The sequence below is a fragment of the Diplotaxodon limnothrissa genome, linkage group LG1 (genome assembly GCF_057381915.1).
Source record: "Diplotaxodon limnothrissa isolate DT_005_m linkage group LG1, D_limnothrissa_male_GT1.1, whole genome shotgun sequence".
Taxonomy (NCBI): domain Eukaryota; kingdom Metazoa; phylum Chordata; class Actinopteri; order Cichliformes; family Cichlidae; genus Diplotaxodon; species Diplotaxodon limnothrissa.
This window is the reverse complement of record NC_140596.1, coordinates 34,800,346-34,819,343: the sequence shown is the minus strand read 5'-3', so window position 1 is coordinate 34,819,343 and position 18,998 is coordinate 34,800,346. Positions and strand designations below refer to the sequence as shown.

Genomic DNA, 18,998 nt, shown 5'->3' with positions numbered 1-18,998 from the left:
GAATAGTTAAAGGCCTCATTAAGACATGGCTCTAGTGAGCCACGTGAAATATTCACCTGGCGACATTTTCTTTCTTACATTTTCTGTACATGTAATTCCTATGAAGCAAAAGAAAAACTTGAGATTTTCTAAATGCTTAGTTTTACACAGTTTTTTCTACTCTTGTGATGTCAGTGGGGGCAAATATTGCTATGATGGTCATCTCAAGCACACAGTTCTGGATATGGAATAGAAACCACCTTTCTTTTTGTGAGGAAAAGTCATAGTCAGATGGTTACTATTGAGACAGAACAAAAAAAATGGTTTTATAGACCAGAAAATAGTTAAAGTAAAGCAAGTAAGATGTAAGAATTTGTACATTAAGTGGACTGGTACTTATAGAAATGTTTGTTCTACTGTAGTTGAGCATTTAAACCACTTTTTTACTACAAGCCGCATTCATACAGTACTTTGGTCTATGCCTTTAAGTTTTTTCTGATTATCACACTCAGGCACAATTTGGGGTTTGGGATCTCACTCAAGGACACTGAAGTTCAAATCGCTGCCCTTCCAATTGGTAGACAACCTGCTCTACCTTCTGAGCCACAGCTGTCACATAGGGAAATGTTGGATGTTGTGTATGATAACACCACTGATGCATCAATTGGATTTGAGGCCGGAGTACCCCACTCTAAAGATGTGTTAGTTGTTAGTTTATGCCAGATGTTACAGGAGCCAAACTTTACAAAAAGTTCCAAAAACCTTTATTTGGAACTAGTATTTGGGAATCAAGGTGTGTGTTGTTGTTTTTTTTAGCAAATAGGAGACAAGCTTTTGTGCTCTTTTTGGTCAGCAGTGGTTTTTACTCTCCCAGGGGTGCCGTTTTTGCCCAGTCTCTTTCTTGTGGCTTTTTTTTTTTTCAGATAGGTTCCAGGGCCCGTATCCCTAAAGAATCTTTGTGCAAAAAGTGGCTCCTAGCGGCCAAATTCTAAGAAAATTCTCAGAGTCATGACGTTTTCTTAGAATTTCCCCTAAAAGTGACATGACAATCCCAGTTAATATAAAAGCTATTCCTCAAGATTCCTAGCGCTTAAAAGGGCTCCTAAGGCGAGATCTGCTAAGAGCAGGGAAGAGGACTTTTAGTGGCTTAGGAGTTCCCCTAAGCAGCTGCACAAAATGGCCAACAGAAGAGGCAGGAGAGATGTCCTGCAAACACTGGATGACAGGGAATTATTGAGATGCTACAGATTGGATCGTGCAGGAATCATGTTTGTGGTGGATCTCCTTAGAGATGCAATTACTTCACCAACTCGACGCCACAACGCTATTACACCGGAGACGAAAGTAATCACAACCCCGAGGTATTTGGCAACTGGGAAAATGCAACAATGCAGCAGTGATGACTTGGGTCTGCAATCACAGACATTGCTAAAAGCTGAGCCGTGTTACCCTCGTTAAGACCACACTGGACTTGTAACGTTGTGATTTCTACTTCATTAAGGACAGCCTCTTGAGATAGGCCATCTTGTTTTCAACGGGGTCCATATGGGAGTGAAAGTACAAAATATGCCAGCTAGGATATTAATATGAGCAAATAAGACACGAATCATTATTTGAACAGGGTGTAATGAGTTTAAGTTTTCACATATTTTAGATTCTAATGGCTATAACCCCTACAGCTTACTATTCATTTTCCAGATATTTTCTTGAATGTGAAATATTATTTACAATTACAGTCAGCATAAGATTAGAGTATATAATATGTTTATTGATTTGAGGGTACATCCTTTGCTCATTATCACCAAAAGCTCATTTCCATCAAACTTGTAGGATCAACCAATCACGGCTTTTGAAATGATGACTCATACCTAGCAACGGGGTCAACCACACCTCCTCACTAAGATAGGATTTTCCATCCATTCCTTGCTCAGAGTTCACTGAAAATGTTCTGGAATCACTTCTAAGCTAAAACTCCTGGCAAGGAATTTTTAGGTTAAGTTAGGAGCTCTCTGAGAGGATTCTCAGAATCTTTAGGGATACGGGCCCTGGTGTGTTTGGATAGCTTTTTTCTCTCAAAAAATAAAATAATCATTTAAAAACTGTTTTTTGTGTTTAGCTGTGTTATCTTTGTCTAATATTACAATACGTTTAATGATCTGAAACCTACACAGGTGACAAAAGATAACAAAACAATAAAAAAAAATAAGATTAGCAAAGGGGCAAGTACTTTTCACAGTACTGTATACAAATTAAAAAACAAAGCTGAGGCAGTGTTATCATGCAGAGCTCAGTCTGGCATGTCCAAAAATCATCTGATGGAAATGTGAACAGTAAGAATCAGCAAGGAAACATGGTGATGTGGAAATCAGTCTTCTTAACCGTGCTGACGGTCATCACTCACCCTGAGTCGAATGTAAATTGACCTGTTGACTATTTTCCTCCCAGTGGGAGTACAATGCTTCAGTATATAGTAAATCAGGAATTTAACTATTTATAATGTAGTTTTTTTTTCTGCTTTTGCAATTTGTTCATGTAACACTGCTAGCATGCGGCCAGTACCGAATGAATGTGATTGATGACTTCAGGCAGCAGGCGCTAGCAGGGAAGAGGAAAAAAACAAACTGCTGTTAAAAGAAAATTGTTTTTTTCCTTTTTTCTCCGATTACTTCACATTTAGTGGGGATAAAGTGAGTTAAATTATAGGGCTTGGTAATAGTTATGGACAGACATTTGGCACCTTCCTTCCTGTGCCATGCTGATAAAGAAAAGCAGAGAAAAATGCCATCCGCTCTCTCTGTTATGATTAGTTTGTTTGATCTCTAGTGGGTAAAAGTGGGAAAGAAGCTGACTGAGCAGATCCTTTGATGATTCGGCCAAATCGGCTAAGAGAATATAAACGAAGTGGCTAAAGCTATGATTCCAGTATGTATGCAAAGTATAATCTGCCTGATGCCAGCAACTTGTCAATTCAGTTGCTGCCACTAAAATAACTAAATGCTGTAATTTGACGGAGTGACTGCACTTGGGAGTTAAAATAAAGATTTGTAAACATCATAAATGTCACATTAGATATTTTCCAGAATCCACAATAATGTGCGGGGGAAAAAATCGAGCGTGCATGTACACCATATCCCCCACACGGTAAACATTCCCATGTGTAGATGTGCAAAATAGTGCATTTTGTGTTGTAATACATGTGCTTCATTTGGTATCAAGGACCGGATAAAAGAACACGATTGTTCTTCGGGGGGGGGGAAAGGTTAATCTTGAACATAATCCATTCATTATAATTAATTTGTACTCGTGCTTCTACTAACAGGTGTCAGGCACGAAGAAAGGCTGCAAATTTATAATTTAGACAAGCAAAGTAGTAGAGTTTGCACAGTGCATTTTGATTAGAAGCAAAATATGCCCTTTGTCATATATCTTAAAAATAATTAGAGAGCAAAATAATATTGTTTTTGTATGCAGATAGTCCTGTTAGAAAAGTCAAAGAAAAAGGAATATTACACCATCCCACGAGAGGAGTGTGATAGTCTAAAATAAAGAGAATCAGAAATATAAAGATTAATGTGTGAGGGGGGGGAAAAAACTTGGATATTCACTGAATAAGAATGGAAGACCTGTAAATACTAGCATACTTTGAAATCAGATTTATCAACAAGATAATCCCTGTGATTTTAGATCAAGTTTACCTCATTATCATTACCGTTGAGAGTTCAGACAGAGAACTGCCTTTAATTGCACTTTCAGAGAAATAAATATAATAAATGAATGAGGTGGTGGCATTTGTGTATTGGGAACTTCACTGGTTTCATTATCCAAACTGTTGCGCCTTCTCACAAACATTGTCATATTTAGATCTGTGGTGTGATGAGGTCCATCCTTGCAAAGTGAAACACGAACAAAAACGTCTGAAGTTGGTAAATTCAGTCAAACACACCCCGTCCCTAACTGGTTTTATGACTTAATGATCTCAGTTTCTTTCTCTTCCATTGATCTTTTATTGACCCTTACTGTTAGTCACACAATTACATTTACAGAACTAACTTTAAACAAAAGACCGGCATTTATTTACTATGGATTACTCTCTGTTTTCCAGACATTGACGAGTGCAGTTTGCAGACACACACCTGCTGGAATGACAGTGTGTGTGTGAACCTCCCAGGAGGCTATGACTGTGTGTGCACATCTGGTCCAGGCTGCAGTGGTGACTGCCCACAGGAAGAAGGAATGAGACGCAATGGAGAAGATTGGAAACCCAGCTTTGATCGCTGTGCTGTATGCTCCTGCAAGGTATAGAACATGATCACGTGCATACACATTTATTGCAATAAGCAATACTGTTGTTAACAGTGGAATTTTTTTTTGAACTTCAACCAGGACCTGAAAGTGATCCATAATCTTGTCTCTGACCTCCCATGAATGAGTTTTTATTATGACCAGGTGTATTATGGGTGGATCATAGCTTTTTGGTCATCCAAGGACAGTAAAAAAATAAAATAAAACCATGTGAGCACCAGTCAATAGTTTGACATTCAACTCAATGCAGTTCAATTTTTATTTATACAGTGCCAAATCCTTACACCTCAAGGAGCTTTATATTGGAAGGTAAAAACCCTATAATAATAGAGAAATGACTCCCAGACTAGATTGATTTTAAATTTGATTCTTGATTTAATAGGTAGCTGATGAAGAGAGGCGCTAATATGGGAGAAATATGCTCTCTCTTTCTAGTCCGTGTCAGTACTCTCACTGCTGCAATTTGGAACTGAATGCTTTATAGGACACTTTAAAGACAACAACAACAACAACAACAATGAATTACAGCAGTTCAGCCTAGATGTGATAAATGCATGAACTAGTTTTCAGCATCACTCTGAGACAGGATGTTTCTAATTTTTTATGTTTTTATGTATATAAGACATTCCTTCTGTTTAGCTAATTGGTGTGTGTCATCTGGATTCATGGATAGATAAAGCTGGGTATCATCTGCATGCCAGTGAAAATGTATGCTGTGCCTTTCAGTAATACTGCCTAAGGAAAACATGTATAATGTAAATATTATTGGTCCCACAATTAGTAATTGTGGAATTCCACAATTACTAATCGAATAATACAAAATTACACTTATCATCAGATACTTATCAAATCATTGACATGACAGTCATTTTCCATGAAATTTCATCAATTTAATAAATTGTAATTCTATAAAATACATTTGATATTCCAGAAAATACAGGAGCACTGGAAATGCAGCTGGCTTTATAAACCTGGAAGCAATACAATACTGAAAATACAGTCACAACATGAGTAACATGTGCACTGTCTGTTCAGTGAACTCGAACAGTAAACGCTGAAAGTGGAGTTGGGTTAGTAGGGAATGCAGAAAAATCTCCTCTTCCATTAGTTTAACCTCTTTCTTAATTTCAGTGAATTAGTTTTGCAATTTTTGCTGGCCTGATCCTATCGCACAGTTTCCTGTGCTTCCATTGTTTTTACTATGGATATTTCTACCACAACTGTGCTCCTCACAGCTAAACTTTTTAAGCTTCTCTCTCTCACTCTTTACAACAATGCAGCTGGAGATCCATAATCTTGTCTCTGACCTCCTGGAGAAATTTTACTGTATCTGAGGTTCAATGAATGATAAAAACTTTGCCAGCAGAGGCCAGACAGATCAATAACAGAGGCTTGCAATATCAGGATCAAGTCTGTTACTGTTACTCATCTGGATCTATAAACAAGGTTCATTATTTTACAACAGTAGGCAAGGCATATATTAATTATATCTCTATGCTTAATTCCTCTATTCCACACTATAACCTGCTCTGTTTAACAGCATGCAGAGCAGTAGTTTGACAGCAGCAGTCTGTGTTTTATAGGCTCGTAGGACAGGAAGTAGCCAGGAGTTCCTGTGCCAAAGTTGCATCCTGCTGATTCCAGCAGTAATCATTCACTGTCTGAAAGAACCTTTATTTGTAACAAAACAACAATATACTTAAGTAAAAGCTGAGATCTGGGAACAAAGCTACATTGTTACCGGCAGTTTGATATGATTCCAATGGAGTTGTTTAGAGGATTTCGACAAAGATTAGCAAAGCTGTAAAGGTGGAGATATCAGCAATAAACTTAGTGGCTACAGTGTTATAACAACTGATAAGAAGGATGGGCAAAACTATAAAAATAAGACTTAAAAATTCTCTTTAACATCCACACATTGTGCCTTCTACACATCTAAAAAACCTTTTAGTAGTAGTATTTAGCACACATAGCAATTACAGTGGGGCAAAAAAGTATTTAGTCAGCCACCGATTGTGCAAGTTCCCCCACCTAAAATGATGACAGAGGTCAGTAATTTGCACCAGAGGTACACTTCAACTGTGAGAGACAGAATGTGAAAAAAAAATCCATGAATCCACATGGTAGGATTTGTAAAGAATTTATTAGTAAATCAGGGTGGAAAATAAGTATTTGGTCAATAACAAAAATACAACTCAATACTTTGTAACATAACCTTTGTTGGCAATAACAGAGGTCAAACGTTTACTATAGGTCTTTACCAGGTTTGCACACACAGTAGCTGGTATTTTGGCCCATTCCTCCATGCAGATCTTCTCGAGAGCAGTGATGTTTTGGGGCTGTCGCCGAGCAACACGGACTTTCAACTCCCGCCACAGATTTTCTATGGGGTTGAGGTCTGGAGACTGGCTAGGCCACTCCAGGACTTTCAAATGCTTCTTACGGAGCCACTCCTTTGTTGCCCGGGCGGTGTGTTTTGGATCATTGTCATGTTGGAAGACCCAGCCTTGTTTCATCTTCAAAGTTCTCACTGATGGAAGGAGGTTTTGGCTCAAAATCTCACGATACATGGCCCCATTCATTCTGTCCTTAACACGGATCAGTCATCCTGTCCCCTTGGCAGGAAAACAGCCCCATAGCATGATGTTTCCACCCCCATGCTTCACAGTAGGTATGGTGTTCTTGGGATGCAACTCAGTATTCTTCTTCCTCCAAACACGACGAGTTGAGTTTACACCAAAAAGTTCTACTTTGGTTTCATCTGACCACATGACATTCTCCCAATCCTCTGCTGTATCATCCATGTGCTCTCTGGCAAACTTCAGACGGGCCTGGACATGCACTGGCTTCAGCAGCGGAACACGTCTGGCACTGCGGGATTTGATTCCCTGCCGTTGTAGTGTGTTACTGATGGTTACCTTTGTTACTTTGGTCCCAGCTCTCTGCAGGTCATTCACCAGGTCCCCCCGTGTGGTTCTGGGATCTTTGCTCACCGTTCTCATGATCATTTTGACCCCACGGGATGAGATCTTGCGTGGAGCCCCATATCGAGGGAGATTATCAGTGGTCTTGTATGTCTTCCATTTTCTGATGATTGCTCCCACAGTTGATTTTTTCACACCAAGCTGCTTGCCTATTGTAGATTCACTCTTCCCAGTCTGGTGCAGGTCTACAATACTTTTCCTGGTGTCCTTCGAAAGCTCTTTGGTCTTGGCCATGGCGGCGTTTGGAGTCTGACTGTTTGAGGCTGTGGACAGGTGTCTTTTATACAGATGATGAGTTCAAACAGGTGCCATTCATACAGGTAACAAGTGGGGGACAGAAAAGCTTCTTACAGAAGACGTTACAGGTCTGTGAGAGCCAGAGATTTTCCTTGTTTGAGGTGACCAAATACTTATTTTCCACCCTGATTTACGAATAAATTCTTTACAAATCCTACCATGTGAATTCATGGATTTTTTTTTTTTCACATTCTGTCTCTCACAGTTGAAGTGTACCTCTGGTGCAAATTACTGACCTCTGTCATCATTTTAAGTGGGGGAACTTGCACAATCGGTGGCTGACTAAATACTTTTTTGCCCCACTGTAAGTGTGTAGATTAATTTGGCTAATGTATGCCAAGTTATGACACAAACACAAAGTATGAAACATTTCTGATCGTTCATACAAAAAAATCCCCACGCTCTTCTCCCATCTGTTTATGATTAGCCTGCATTACAGTGTGACAAATATTTTTGGCATCTTAATGACTCTTTTATGTGCTCGGGAGCCAGAATGAGATGGTGCACTGTTGCAGCAGGAAAGTGGGATATTGATCAGGTGTTTCTTTTTGAAGATAGCATCGGAGTGTGAGATTAATCTAAATCAGACAGAGAGTTATTTGGCCTGAAATACCAGCTAAGAGCAGTTGTTTCAACGATGCTTTATCGGCTTATGTATTTTAAAGTTTGCCACTAGGATATCAAATTTCTGCCCTGTTAAAAACTTTGGGTAAACTTTCTCTGGTACTTATAAGTTATGATGTTTCATTACGTTTCAAACTAGCGTCAAGTTGGAAATTAGTTAAATGTTTGAGATAATGCAGCCAGTGTTGGGATTAATGCATTACAAGGGATTACGTTACTGTAATCACATTATAATTTGCATTGCAAGGGTTCTTCAGTTATGTGCACACGTAGGGGATAGAAAGAAAATTAAACATCAGGCAAATATGTTTTTTTTTCCTTCTGTTGCAATCAACTGATTTCAGTTCGTGTTTGGAGGAAGAAAATGGTGGAGTGGGCCATGGGATTGCCAGCTTTTCAGCTTCCAGTTTTACAACGTTATTTAACGTTGTAAAAGTCCCGCGGCATGGAGCTATTTAGCTCCATGCCACGGGACTGTGTGCCAAGGTTCTCACAATCGGCCCCTTGTGTTGCAGAATTCCAACCAGAGGGGCCAAAGAAAATGTTATCATCCTTGTCCGAAATGAGATGTTCTGATGCTCCCTCAGAGAATTCACGGTGTGGCTCATTGTTAGCCTTGGGGGAAAAGGACAACATAGCTTTCGCAGCTGACCTCGGCATTGTCCACCAGCAGGAGGACAATGTCCTGGTGCCTTGCGTGGCCGACTCAATGTGCTCCATTGGTGCAACGACTGGAGACAGCATTGAGTTCTTCTTCGACAGGCTAGCCTGGTGGGCTAGCCTTTGACAAAGGCTTTTCAGGGTAAAGCGAGTGCAGTGTTCGCATGAACCCGGTTTGGAAACAGCCGCTTAGGCGTGTTGCACATCACACAAGCGTCATGTGTATCTGAACCTGAGATTTTCCTACCGCAGGGGTGGAATTCTGGGCAGCTGGGCAGCAGTCTGCCATGTTAGGGAAGCTTGGTATAGCTGGCTTGGAATGGCGAGACAGCTAACGAATGTTTAAAAGAGAACTACCTGATTAATGCTAACACAACTGCAGGTCTTTGCAAGTATCTGCACAGACAGCATGCTAACAGAAAGCTAGCCAAGGACCCCGAGTGATTTTATAGTTGAGTGCATGCCAACCCCAGCCCAGCGGCTAGAACCTGAACAAGTAGCAAAAGCAGTGATGAACTGTCAGGACTGAAGCCTCTGTTTTTACCTGTTTATGTTTCTGAAATAGAATCACTCTGGTGATCATTTTGAAGTCTCTTTGTCTGGTAGCGATTAACTGTGATAAACCATCAAATTAACAAATCTTACATTCAGAGCCAGAAAACCAAACCAAAACCAAATGCTTGCAATTGTGCAATCAGCAGCTGCAAATGTGAAAGAATTCAACGCCACAGGTACATTGGTTTTTATTCCAGCTGTTGAAGGGGTGTTGAAGGGAAGTTTGATATGGGATGCTCACTGAATGTAAGCAAGCAGTGATCTGGTGTCTTGGGACCAGCAATGAGAATCGCTTGTGACTGTAGGGGAGCCACAAAGTTAGTGTAGTCGGTGAAAAGAGAGGGAAAAGAGAGGGAAATTAAAGATGAACATATCAGAAATAACAGACTGAAAAAGCCACAAATTAGAAAGATGGTAAATGGACTGGTTCTTTTATAGTGCTTTTCTACTCTTCTGCGCACTCAAAGCGCTTTACACAACTTGTGCATTCACACGCATTCACGCAAGCACATTTTGTTAGTGCTTTCTAACTAACATTCGCACCCACATTCATACTCCGATGGATGCATCGGAGAGCAATTTAAGGTTAGTATCTTGCCCAAGAATATAGGGAGTGCAGAATTATTAGGCAAATGAGTATTTTGTCCACATCATCCTCTTCATGCATGTTGTCTTACTCCAAGCTGTATAGGCTCGAAAGCCTACTACCAATTAAGCATATTAGGTGATGTGCATCTCTGTAATGAGAAGGGGTGTGGTCTAATGACATCAACACCCTATATCAGGTGTGCATAATTATTAGGCAACGTCCTTTCCTTTGGCAAAATAGGTCAAAAGAAGGACTTGACAGGCTCAGAAAAGTCAAAAACAGTGAGATATCTTGCAGAGGGATGCAGCAGTCTCAAAATTGCAAAGCTTCTGAAGCGTGATCATCGAACAATCAAGCGTTTCATTCAAAATAGTCAACAGGGTCGCAAGAAGCGTGTGGAAAAACCAAGGCGCAAAATAACTGCCCATGAACTGAGAAAAGTCAAGCGTGCAGCTGCCAAGTTGCCACTTGCCACCAGTTTGGCCATATTTCAGAGCTGCAACATCACTGGAGTGCCCAAAAGCACAAGGTGTGCAATACTCAGAGACATGGCCAAGGTAAGAAAGGCTGAAAGACGACCACCACTGAACAAGACACACAAGCTGAAACGTCAAGACTGGGCCAAGAAATATCTCAAGACTGGTTTTTCTAAGGTTTTATGGACTGATGAAATGAAAGTGAGTCTTGATGGGCCAGATGGATGGGCCCGTGGCTGGATTGGTAAAGGGCAGAGAGCTCCAGTCCGACTCAGACGCCAGCAAAGTGGAGGTGGAGTACTGGTTTGGGCTGGTATCATCAAAGATGAGCTTGTGGGGCCTTTTCGGGTCGAGGATGGAGTCAAGCTCAACTCCCAGTCCTACTGCCAGTTTCTGGAAGACACCTTCAAGCAGTGGTACAGGAAGAAGTCTGCATCCTTCAAGAAAAACATGATTTTCATGCAGGACAATGCTCCATCACACGCGTCCAAGTACTCCACAGCGTGGCTGGCAAGAAAGGGTATAAAAGAAGAAAAACTAATGACATGGCCACCTTGTTCACCTGATCTGAACCCCATTGAGAACCTGTGGTCCATCATCAAATGTGAGATTTACAAGGAGGGAAAACAGTACACCTCTCTGAACAGTGTCTGGGAGGCTGTGGTTGCTGCTGCACGCAATGTTGATGGTGAACAGATCAAAACACTGACAGAATCCATGGATGGCAGGCTTTTGAGTGTCCTTGCAAAGAAAGGTGGCTATATTGGTCGCTGATTTGTTTTTGTTTTGTTTTTGAATGTCAGAAATGTATATTTGTGAATGTGGAGATGTTATATTGGTTTCACTGGTAAAAATAAATAATTGAAATGGGTATATATTTGTTTTTTGTTAAGTTGCCTAATAATTATGCACAGTAATAGTCACCTGCACACACAGATATCCCCCTAAAATAGCTAAAACTAAAAACAAACTAAAAGCTACTTCCAAAAACATTCAGCTTTGATATTAATGAGTTTTTTGGGTTCACATGGTTGTTGTTCAATAATAAAATTATTCCTCAAAAATACAACTTGCCTAATAATTCTGCACTCCCTGTATTTGGCATGCAGACTAGGGGAAGCCAGGAATCGAACCACCAACCTTCTAATCAGTAGATGACCTGCTCTTCCGCCTGAGCGACAGCCAAAGATGGCAGCGAGGAATACATTTGTGCAAACACACTGCCATGTGAAATGAAAGTGAGACTTAAAAACAAAGATCTTCCTTATTCAGCGTCATCCAGATTGAAAAACCAAAATGAAAAAATGAAACAGAAAATCAAGCTAAGTAAAAAAATAAATAACATTTTAGAGTTCTATAAAAGTTCTACAAAGATCAACAAGCTCCCTAAGTGAATTAATTTGAGAAAATTCAAACAATATTCTGTACGACTATGTTGTACATATCATACCCCCTTAAAAGAAAGACTGCTGTCTGCAGTCATCAAATTTATCAAACAGTTATTATTGAAAAAAGCAGTAAAGTTGTTTTGATTGGCACAAATGCATGTCATTGGCATTCAGACGTGGTCGTATTCCTTGTATTAAAAAGAGCAGCCTGCATTCATATTTTCTGCCAGCGCGATACAATTGGCAGTAATTTCCCCAGCAAGTCCAGGGTTGTAACTGTAAAGACCAAGGCCATCAGTACCGGCACCCCGGGACTCACAAGTTACTGTAGCAGGACAATATGCATCGATAAAACATTGGCTCTGTATTGCCCTTTTAATGGTATGCAGAATGACTTTATGGCCCTCATACATTTTCTAACAGCCTTTTTATGTAACATTTTTACATCTCCATTACACTGCCGTCCTGGGGCCAGACAGTGCTGGCTGTGCTGAGTAAAATGGACCATAAAGTTTTCTCCAGGTACAGACAGGGAGCCAATGACACAGCGGCTGGAAAGGCAGATCAGTCGGATTCTTCTGCATTTCACTTTGCCGCCCAACCCCTTCTAGTCTCATTTAGAGTGCTATTAAATTGCTTTTTTAAAATGGGAAAATGTAAAATTTGTTACAAGAAAATGAAATCACCCATAGGTATGTTTCTACATCTTTAGTGTCTTTTAGCCATTTAGTGTTCTCTTGATGCTTATATTAGATTAAAAAAACTTAGTTTAAGAAAAAGAAAGACAAACATCACCAGAGGATTTTTATTATAGATGTTTTCAATTATTAATCAAAGTGTTAAAAAGGCTCTTTGTTATGCTCTTTGTTCTTCAGGCTCTTTGTTATGACACACACTATTGAGCTCTGGTGCGTCCCACTTCTATCAATGACACTTGAGATGCTTTTATATCTTGACTAGAACACATCTGTGTCTAACTGAAATAACTGGACATAAATAGGAAATGTAAATCCCTGTCAGTGAAGTTACAAAGTTTTTGTCAGTTTAAGTCAGTATGAACCAAGCCATATGTCGAGTGAATCATCTACTGAGATGATGAAGGACTGAATATTTTCGACAGCCACCAACAGACTTTCTAGACCTGTCCACCTACAGGGTGGGCCATTTATATGGATACACTGTAATAAAATGGGAATGGTTGGTGATATTAAAGTCCTGTTTGTGGCACATTAGTATATTGTTTTTCTTGTGACATTACCAATAAGTTTGATGTGTCACATGGCCCTCTTCCTATTGAACAAACAAAAGTTGTATCCAAGATGGCCGACTTCTAAATGGCCACTATGGTCACCACCCATCTTGAGGAGTTTGCCCCCTCACATATACTAATGTGCCACAAACAGGACTTTAATATCACCAACCATTCCCATTTTATTACGGTGTATCCATATAAATGGCCCACCAGGCAACCAAGAACCCACTGGTGACTTTGACTGAGAGCCAGAGTTCCTTTGTGAATGCGGGAGAATGTTAAAGAAGGACAATGTGGCGACAATTCCCAACACCTGGAATGGAGCAATCCAGACACTGATCAACATCCAATCAATAGCATCCCTTCAACCAAACATGATGATGATGGTGGTGGAAGCACCATGCTCTTGCGAGGCTTTGCTGCGATGGGTAATAAGATAAGTTAAAGAGATGCAGATGTAGACCATGGACGGTATAATAGGTGAGCTTATCTAACAAGACATCAACCACTGATTTCTAAAGTCTCGAACTCAAGCCTCAAGATTAGCATTTTCACCATCACCATTCTGGTTTCAACAAACTGGAGCTTGTCTGACTGTGAAACCCATTAGCTAATGACTTGTGACTGACAAGTCCTAATTTTTTAACAGAGTTTCACCATGATCTATAAAAAAGAAGTCATTCTTTATTAAATAGAACCCGAAACAAGTGACTGAGCCATGAAGCTAGCAGGAAATTCTTTACAGAGATCAAGACAGATACTGTAGCAATTTTTCCATAGACTTTCCCATAGAAGTCTTTACAACTGCAGCTTTACCATCCGGTGTCCTTTAGAGAGAATACAGGTTCAAGGCACTTTTGCATTATCCTCACTTTTCAAACCTGCTTTATATCATCCATGGTCCAGACCTGCTCTCAGTAGAGAATGCCCCCCACCCAGTTTGGTTGACTGTCAGCAAGACTTGTTGTCAAAAGTGCTTAACAAGTTACTAATTTTAGGCCAGACATATTTATATAAATCAGATATTAAATTTTAATTTAGAAAAAATAAACAACGTGCTTTAAAAGCCTGCTTGGTGTTCATGTTATTGTTTTGCAAATTGATGAGAGAGAGTGGGAGACATATGAAAAGGAGAAAGTCAGAAAATGCATTGTTTGTAAGGCTGTGCCTTGGTACGGCGACTTCAGGGTGTTCCCATTTGTCAAAGACAATGACGGATCATTTACACAAAAGTAAAAATCTGCCTCAGGAAAGTGCTCAAACTGTGTTTGTTCACAGTAATATTTCATGTTTATAGACCCATTATTTCATTTTTATATAAATCACAGTGAGTTTGAAGCCCTTTGTTTTACTGAGGGACACCTTTATTGTGTATTGGGTATTGTATTTTACTACCCAGAATATACAGAGATGATAAGCTACGTACATTATTTAAGCCAGTTTGCACCCCGATGTGTGTGACGTTTGTTGTTTAGGATGGGCAGACGTACTGCAGGCGGAGACCTTGTGACTGTGGAGACCCAGAAGAGGATCTGTTCTGCTGTCCTGGATGTGACAACAGGCCCAGCAGCCAGTGTCTGGATCAGAGCGGACGCACACTTTACCGCAGCGGAGCATCTTGGCTGTACGGCTGCCAGCAGTGCCGCTGCATGGTTTGTGTACACACACACACACACACACACACACACACACACACACACACACACACACACACATTCACACAGAAGCTATTGTCCATTTTAAATAAAAGCAGGCAAGAGCTTTGTTGGAAGACACAGATCACATCAAAAAGACAAAACCCTCCTCTCCAACATGAAGCTCAGAGCAGGGCTTTAATTCATACCACTCCCTGATCTGCTGGTTAACTGTGTGTGTATGAGGGCTGAGAAAATTACCACCTCTCTAATTAGAGATGTGGCAACAGACCAGCGTGAGATCTGTAACTGAATTCTCTCTCTGTCTCACACACAAACACACACTAAAAAAAGAAAAGAAAAGAAAATTCACACACGCTATAGCAATTCTGGTGCTTTTTTTCATCACTACCTGTGTCTCTGCAGGAAGGGGAGGTCGACTGCTGGCCTCTAGTTTGCCCCACGTTGATGTGCGAGTACACGGCAGTGGCAGAGGGCGAATGTTGCCCACGCTGCGTCACAGACCCCTGCCTGGCTGACAACCTGTCGTATGACATTCGGCAGACATGCAAGGACCCCGCAGGCATCGCCCGCCTCAGCGGAGACACATGGCATATGCCCAAATCACCCTGCACCACTTGCAAGTGCAAGGTAGGTCAATGCAGCATGAACAAACTAATTGTGTAGATTTTTAAACTATTTTTGAGCTTCAAATTGCCGGTTTGTAAAGAGACTATTTTAATTTATTTCAACCTGTCAACATTGCTATTATTAAGGCTATTGAGGGTTGATGGGGACTGCTAACTTTCTATGGCAGAGTTCCACAAAAACAGTGTACATCAGGGCAAGAAGCCCAAGCACGGTGTTGCTGTCTAGGAAAAGATCTGACATAAATCATTGTTTTCACATCTGACTGAGAGAAAACACAGAAATGAACCAATTTCCAACTCCAAGACCAACAGTCAGCTCTCTGTGTTGTAATAAAAAGCCATTACAATGAGTAAAAAAGTAACTAACCAGAGGGGTTGTTCTGATTGGCAGGGTTAGGGGCGGCTCTGCAAGGCACAAACGTATGCCAGCTGGACACAACATAAACCAGTGGGATCGTAGCAGAGCCGCCATAATGGCAAACATGCTAGGCTAAAGTATACAGGAGATCGCTAACTTGAAAACACTTTCCCCAAACCTCTGTTTGATATTCTTCCAGGGTCTGCAAATGGGATAAGACTTGTGGGTTTTAGATGTAAAAATGTCAGATGTTCCAAAAGATCACAATTTTATCAGTAATGACAGCCATTCTGGCTGTTAGCAGAAAATCTTTGAGACTGAAAATGTGGCATAATCAATTTAGCTAATGTGTGCTAGAGGGCACACAGTGTCTATTTATATGTGTTCTAAGATGAATGCATAAAAGAAAAATGACTGTCAGAGATGATGTAAGGAGCATTTTTACCTTAAAAGAAGTGAACATGCAGATGACTGTGGCAGGAACGTGTCAGATCCACTCATTAGGTGAAGATAGGCTGCTGCCCCCTCACTTTAGCTTTTTTGGTTTTGCTTGTTTTCTTTGCAGTCAGAATACATAAAAGAGCAAAATGAGCACATCAAATACATAGACCTAAATCTACATTGTACTTTTCCATAGTTGTTACATAAACTGAATCAGTAGACTAGATACATATTTGCAGCAGTCTTTGCGTTGATGTGATTTTTGGACGTGGCCACATCGTGCCTGTGCTTTCTTGAATCACCAACCTAGTGTCACTCTGCAGCTCCGGGACACAATCTGAGACAATGTGCCACTGTTGGAGACAGTTTTTACGTCTGACCAGACAGGACCTTGTGTTCTTCACGGCCATAAATACAGAGGGCCCGTTACCCTTGATACATATTTTTGAGATATTAACCTTTTCATAGCGACTGTTCACTCCAGATCACAGTCCGTATGACAGTGAGAGCTGCTGACTATCGAGCGGAACTGGAAACTTCTTTTGGGAAAGATATATTGTGCTTCAGTTTCTCAGATGTGCCACTGCTTACCACCACAAATTCATAATCCCTATGCACTAGAGTGAAAGCATAAATCTCATGATATCAGTCTGATATCTCAAATGTATATGGGATAATGCTGACACTGTATAACTAGGTACCACTGTAATGACACTAGAGACATGAGGTTAACCACCCCAAATCCTTCTGTAAGTCAGGTGGATAAAAGTGATTTAGGCTGTGAAGTGAGTTATTAGCTTTACCATGCACAGTGTGGAACTGTATATTACATTTCACCTTATTTAATGCTCTCTCTTCTTTCCTATCTTGTCATGCCTTTCTGTTCAGAATGGAAGTGTTTGCTGCTCGGTGGATCTCGACTGCCTTCAGAACAACTAAAGCCCTCCCTCCTCCTCCTCCACGTGCCGTCCTCTTCTTCTCCTTTCACTATGGGACTGCCACATCCTCTCAACCATCTGACGACCCTTCCCCTCAGACAGACGGACAGACTCTCGCATGCACATGTGCATGCCAGTGTGTGCACAAAAAAAGAAAATTTGCAAACACACACTGGACAGACTGGGGTGTCGCGGCTGTGCTTTTATGCTGTACCTCTGTCGACAAACAGCGACTGAGTGTGCGTGCGTGACTCAGGAGGAGACAGAGGCCCGAGTTGCTCTCACCACAGTCGCTGTGTTGTGTTTGTGTCTCTGTGTTCAATTCCATCCTTTCACGAAACGTCTTGAAACCTTTTTAAATGTCTCAAACCCGAAACCAGAGACAAACAGCCAGACGGATGCTGAGGGGCTCCGTCTGTCTACATTTGCTCAAACACGGGCTCTTTAATGCTTGGTCGCCTACAGGAAACTAAACATCCATTACTTTGGTAACCAAAAGGAATGCATCCACTTTACTGTGTTTTGTGTTACTGAATCAGGAGGTAGTTCAGTGTCATATTACAATGTTATGATGAAATGGGGTCCGTTTTCATTTCAGTACCAGAATTTTTGTGAGTAGCGTTTTTTGTTTCTGTCACTGATATTGTCCATATTGTGCTAAAAACTTAGCAATAGCTTTTGGATGTCCTGATTTGTGTGAAATCCAAATGAATTTACAACATGTTGACCTCACGTCCTGGTGTCAGCATGATTTCCATCACTGATATTTCCCAAATAGTTGTGGACTACATTCTTCTTTGACATTACAAAAGTCACATCTTGAACACATCGTAATATACAAACTTCCATCTTTACATTTTTTGAGTGGTTCTCTGGCAAAACAGGTAGAAGTATAAACCATGTCAGTGGTGCACATTAGCTTTGCATACATCGTTAATGTTTCATCAAAACATCTAGCTGGCCCTGGACCCAGAAACTGAAATCTGCAATATTTGAGAGTCTAGAGCAGACTGATAATTTGACAATCTAGAAACCTGTCAGCTAATCAGGTGACGTAGATTTGGGGCGTAACACCCAACAGATAAAACTTCCTGTGCCTATTTGCCAGACATCATTTATGAATACTTAAAATACGTCAAAAAAATCAATAAATAAATTTTCAGATGATAGCCAGTAATTCTGATTCTTAACTCAGATGCAAGTACAACCTACTACAAGCTGAAGCCAGAAAAACTGTCCCTTGCCTACGGACTCTGATAGGCAGGTATCTGTTTACAGAGATTATGTATTAATTTATTATTCTCTGACACCATCAGTCCCATTTTAAAGGATTTTCCAGAAATAGCCATGACATGCAGTGTACCACAATAACGTTGACTCGCTTTTGAGCGTGGCTGCTTGGAACAGGTATTTATTACTGCTGGTAGATGTAGCTGGAAAACAGTCCTGCTTTCAGTCATCAAACCCTATAAATGCCACATCTATATTAAACCGCATCCCTGAGGCTCTGAACTGGGACAGACAACATGTCTGTCCTTCTGAGCCACTTCAGTTTTCTAACACTCCCTCAACCACAGCATCTCGTCTTCAAATGAGGATGACTGCCAGATGCCTACACTTAACAACGGCAGTCAGGGTATGAAAAGCATCTGAAAGGTGTGTGGCGATGCACAGTGGATTCCTGCAGGCCAGAATGAGTGCCAGCCATAGTCATTGATTAAATCTGAGCTCGTGGAGGGTTGGACTTCTGCGGCGTCTCTCCGGGCTCCTCGGCTCTGCACCATATGGCACACCCAGGGTGGCAGGGACACAAAAAGTGAGCGCTGGAGAGGGATGCGGATAATTAAAGCATTGTCACGCAGCCCTGGATT

At 40.8% G+C, this 18,998-nt stretch overlaps 1 protein-coding gene across 1 annotated transcript in view; it reads left to right on the top strand.

The window, feature by feature from the left end:
• LOC146640102 (protein kinase C-binding protein NELL1-like) overlaps positions 1 to 17,128 on the top strand; it is a 313,384-nt gene extending 296,256 nt beyond the window's left edge. Inside the window, exons 17-20 of the mRNA XM_085350021.1 lie at positions 4,082 to 4,275; positions 14,582 to 14,758; positions 15,167 to 15,391; positions 17,078 to 17,128. Coding sequence (XP_085206147.1) covers positions 4,082 to 4,275; positions 14,582 to 14,758; positions 15,167 to 15,391; positions 17,078 to 17,128 — 647 coding nt within the window. The remainder of the gene's footprint in view (positions 1 to 4,081; positions 4,276 to 14,581; positions 14,759 to 15,166; positions 15,392 to 17,077) is intronic.
• The last annotated feature ends 1,870 nt before the right edge of the window (positions 17,129 to 18,998 follow it).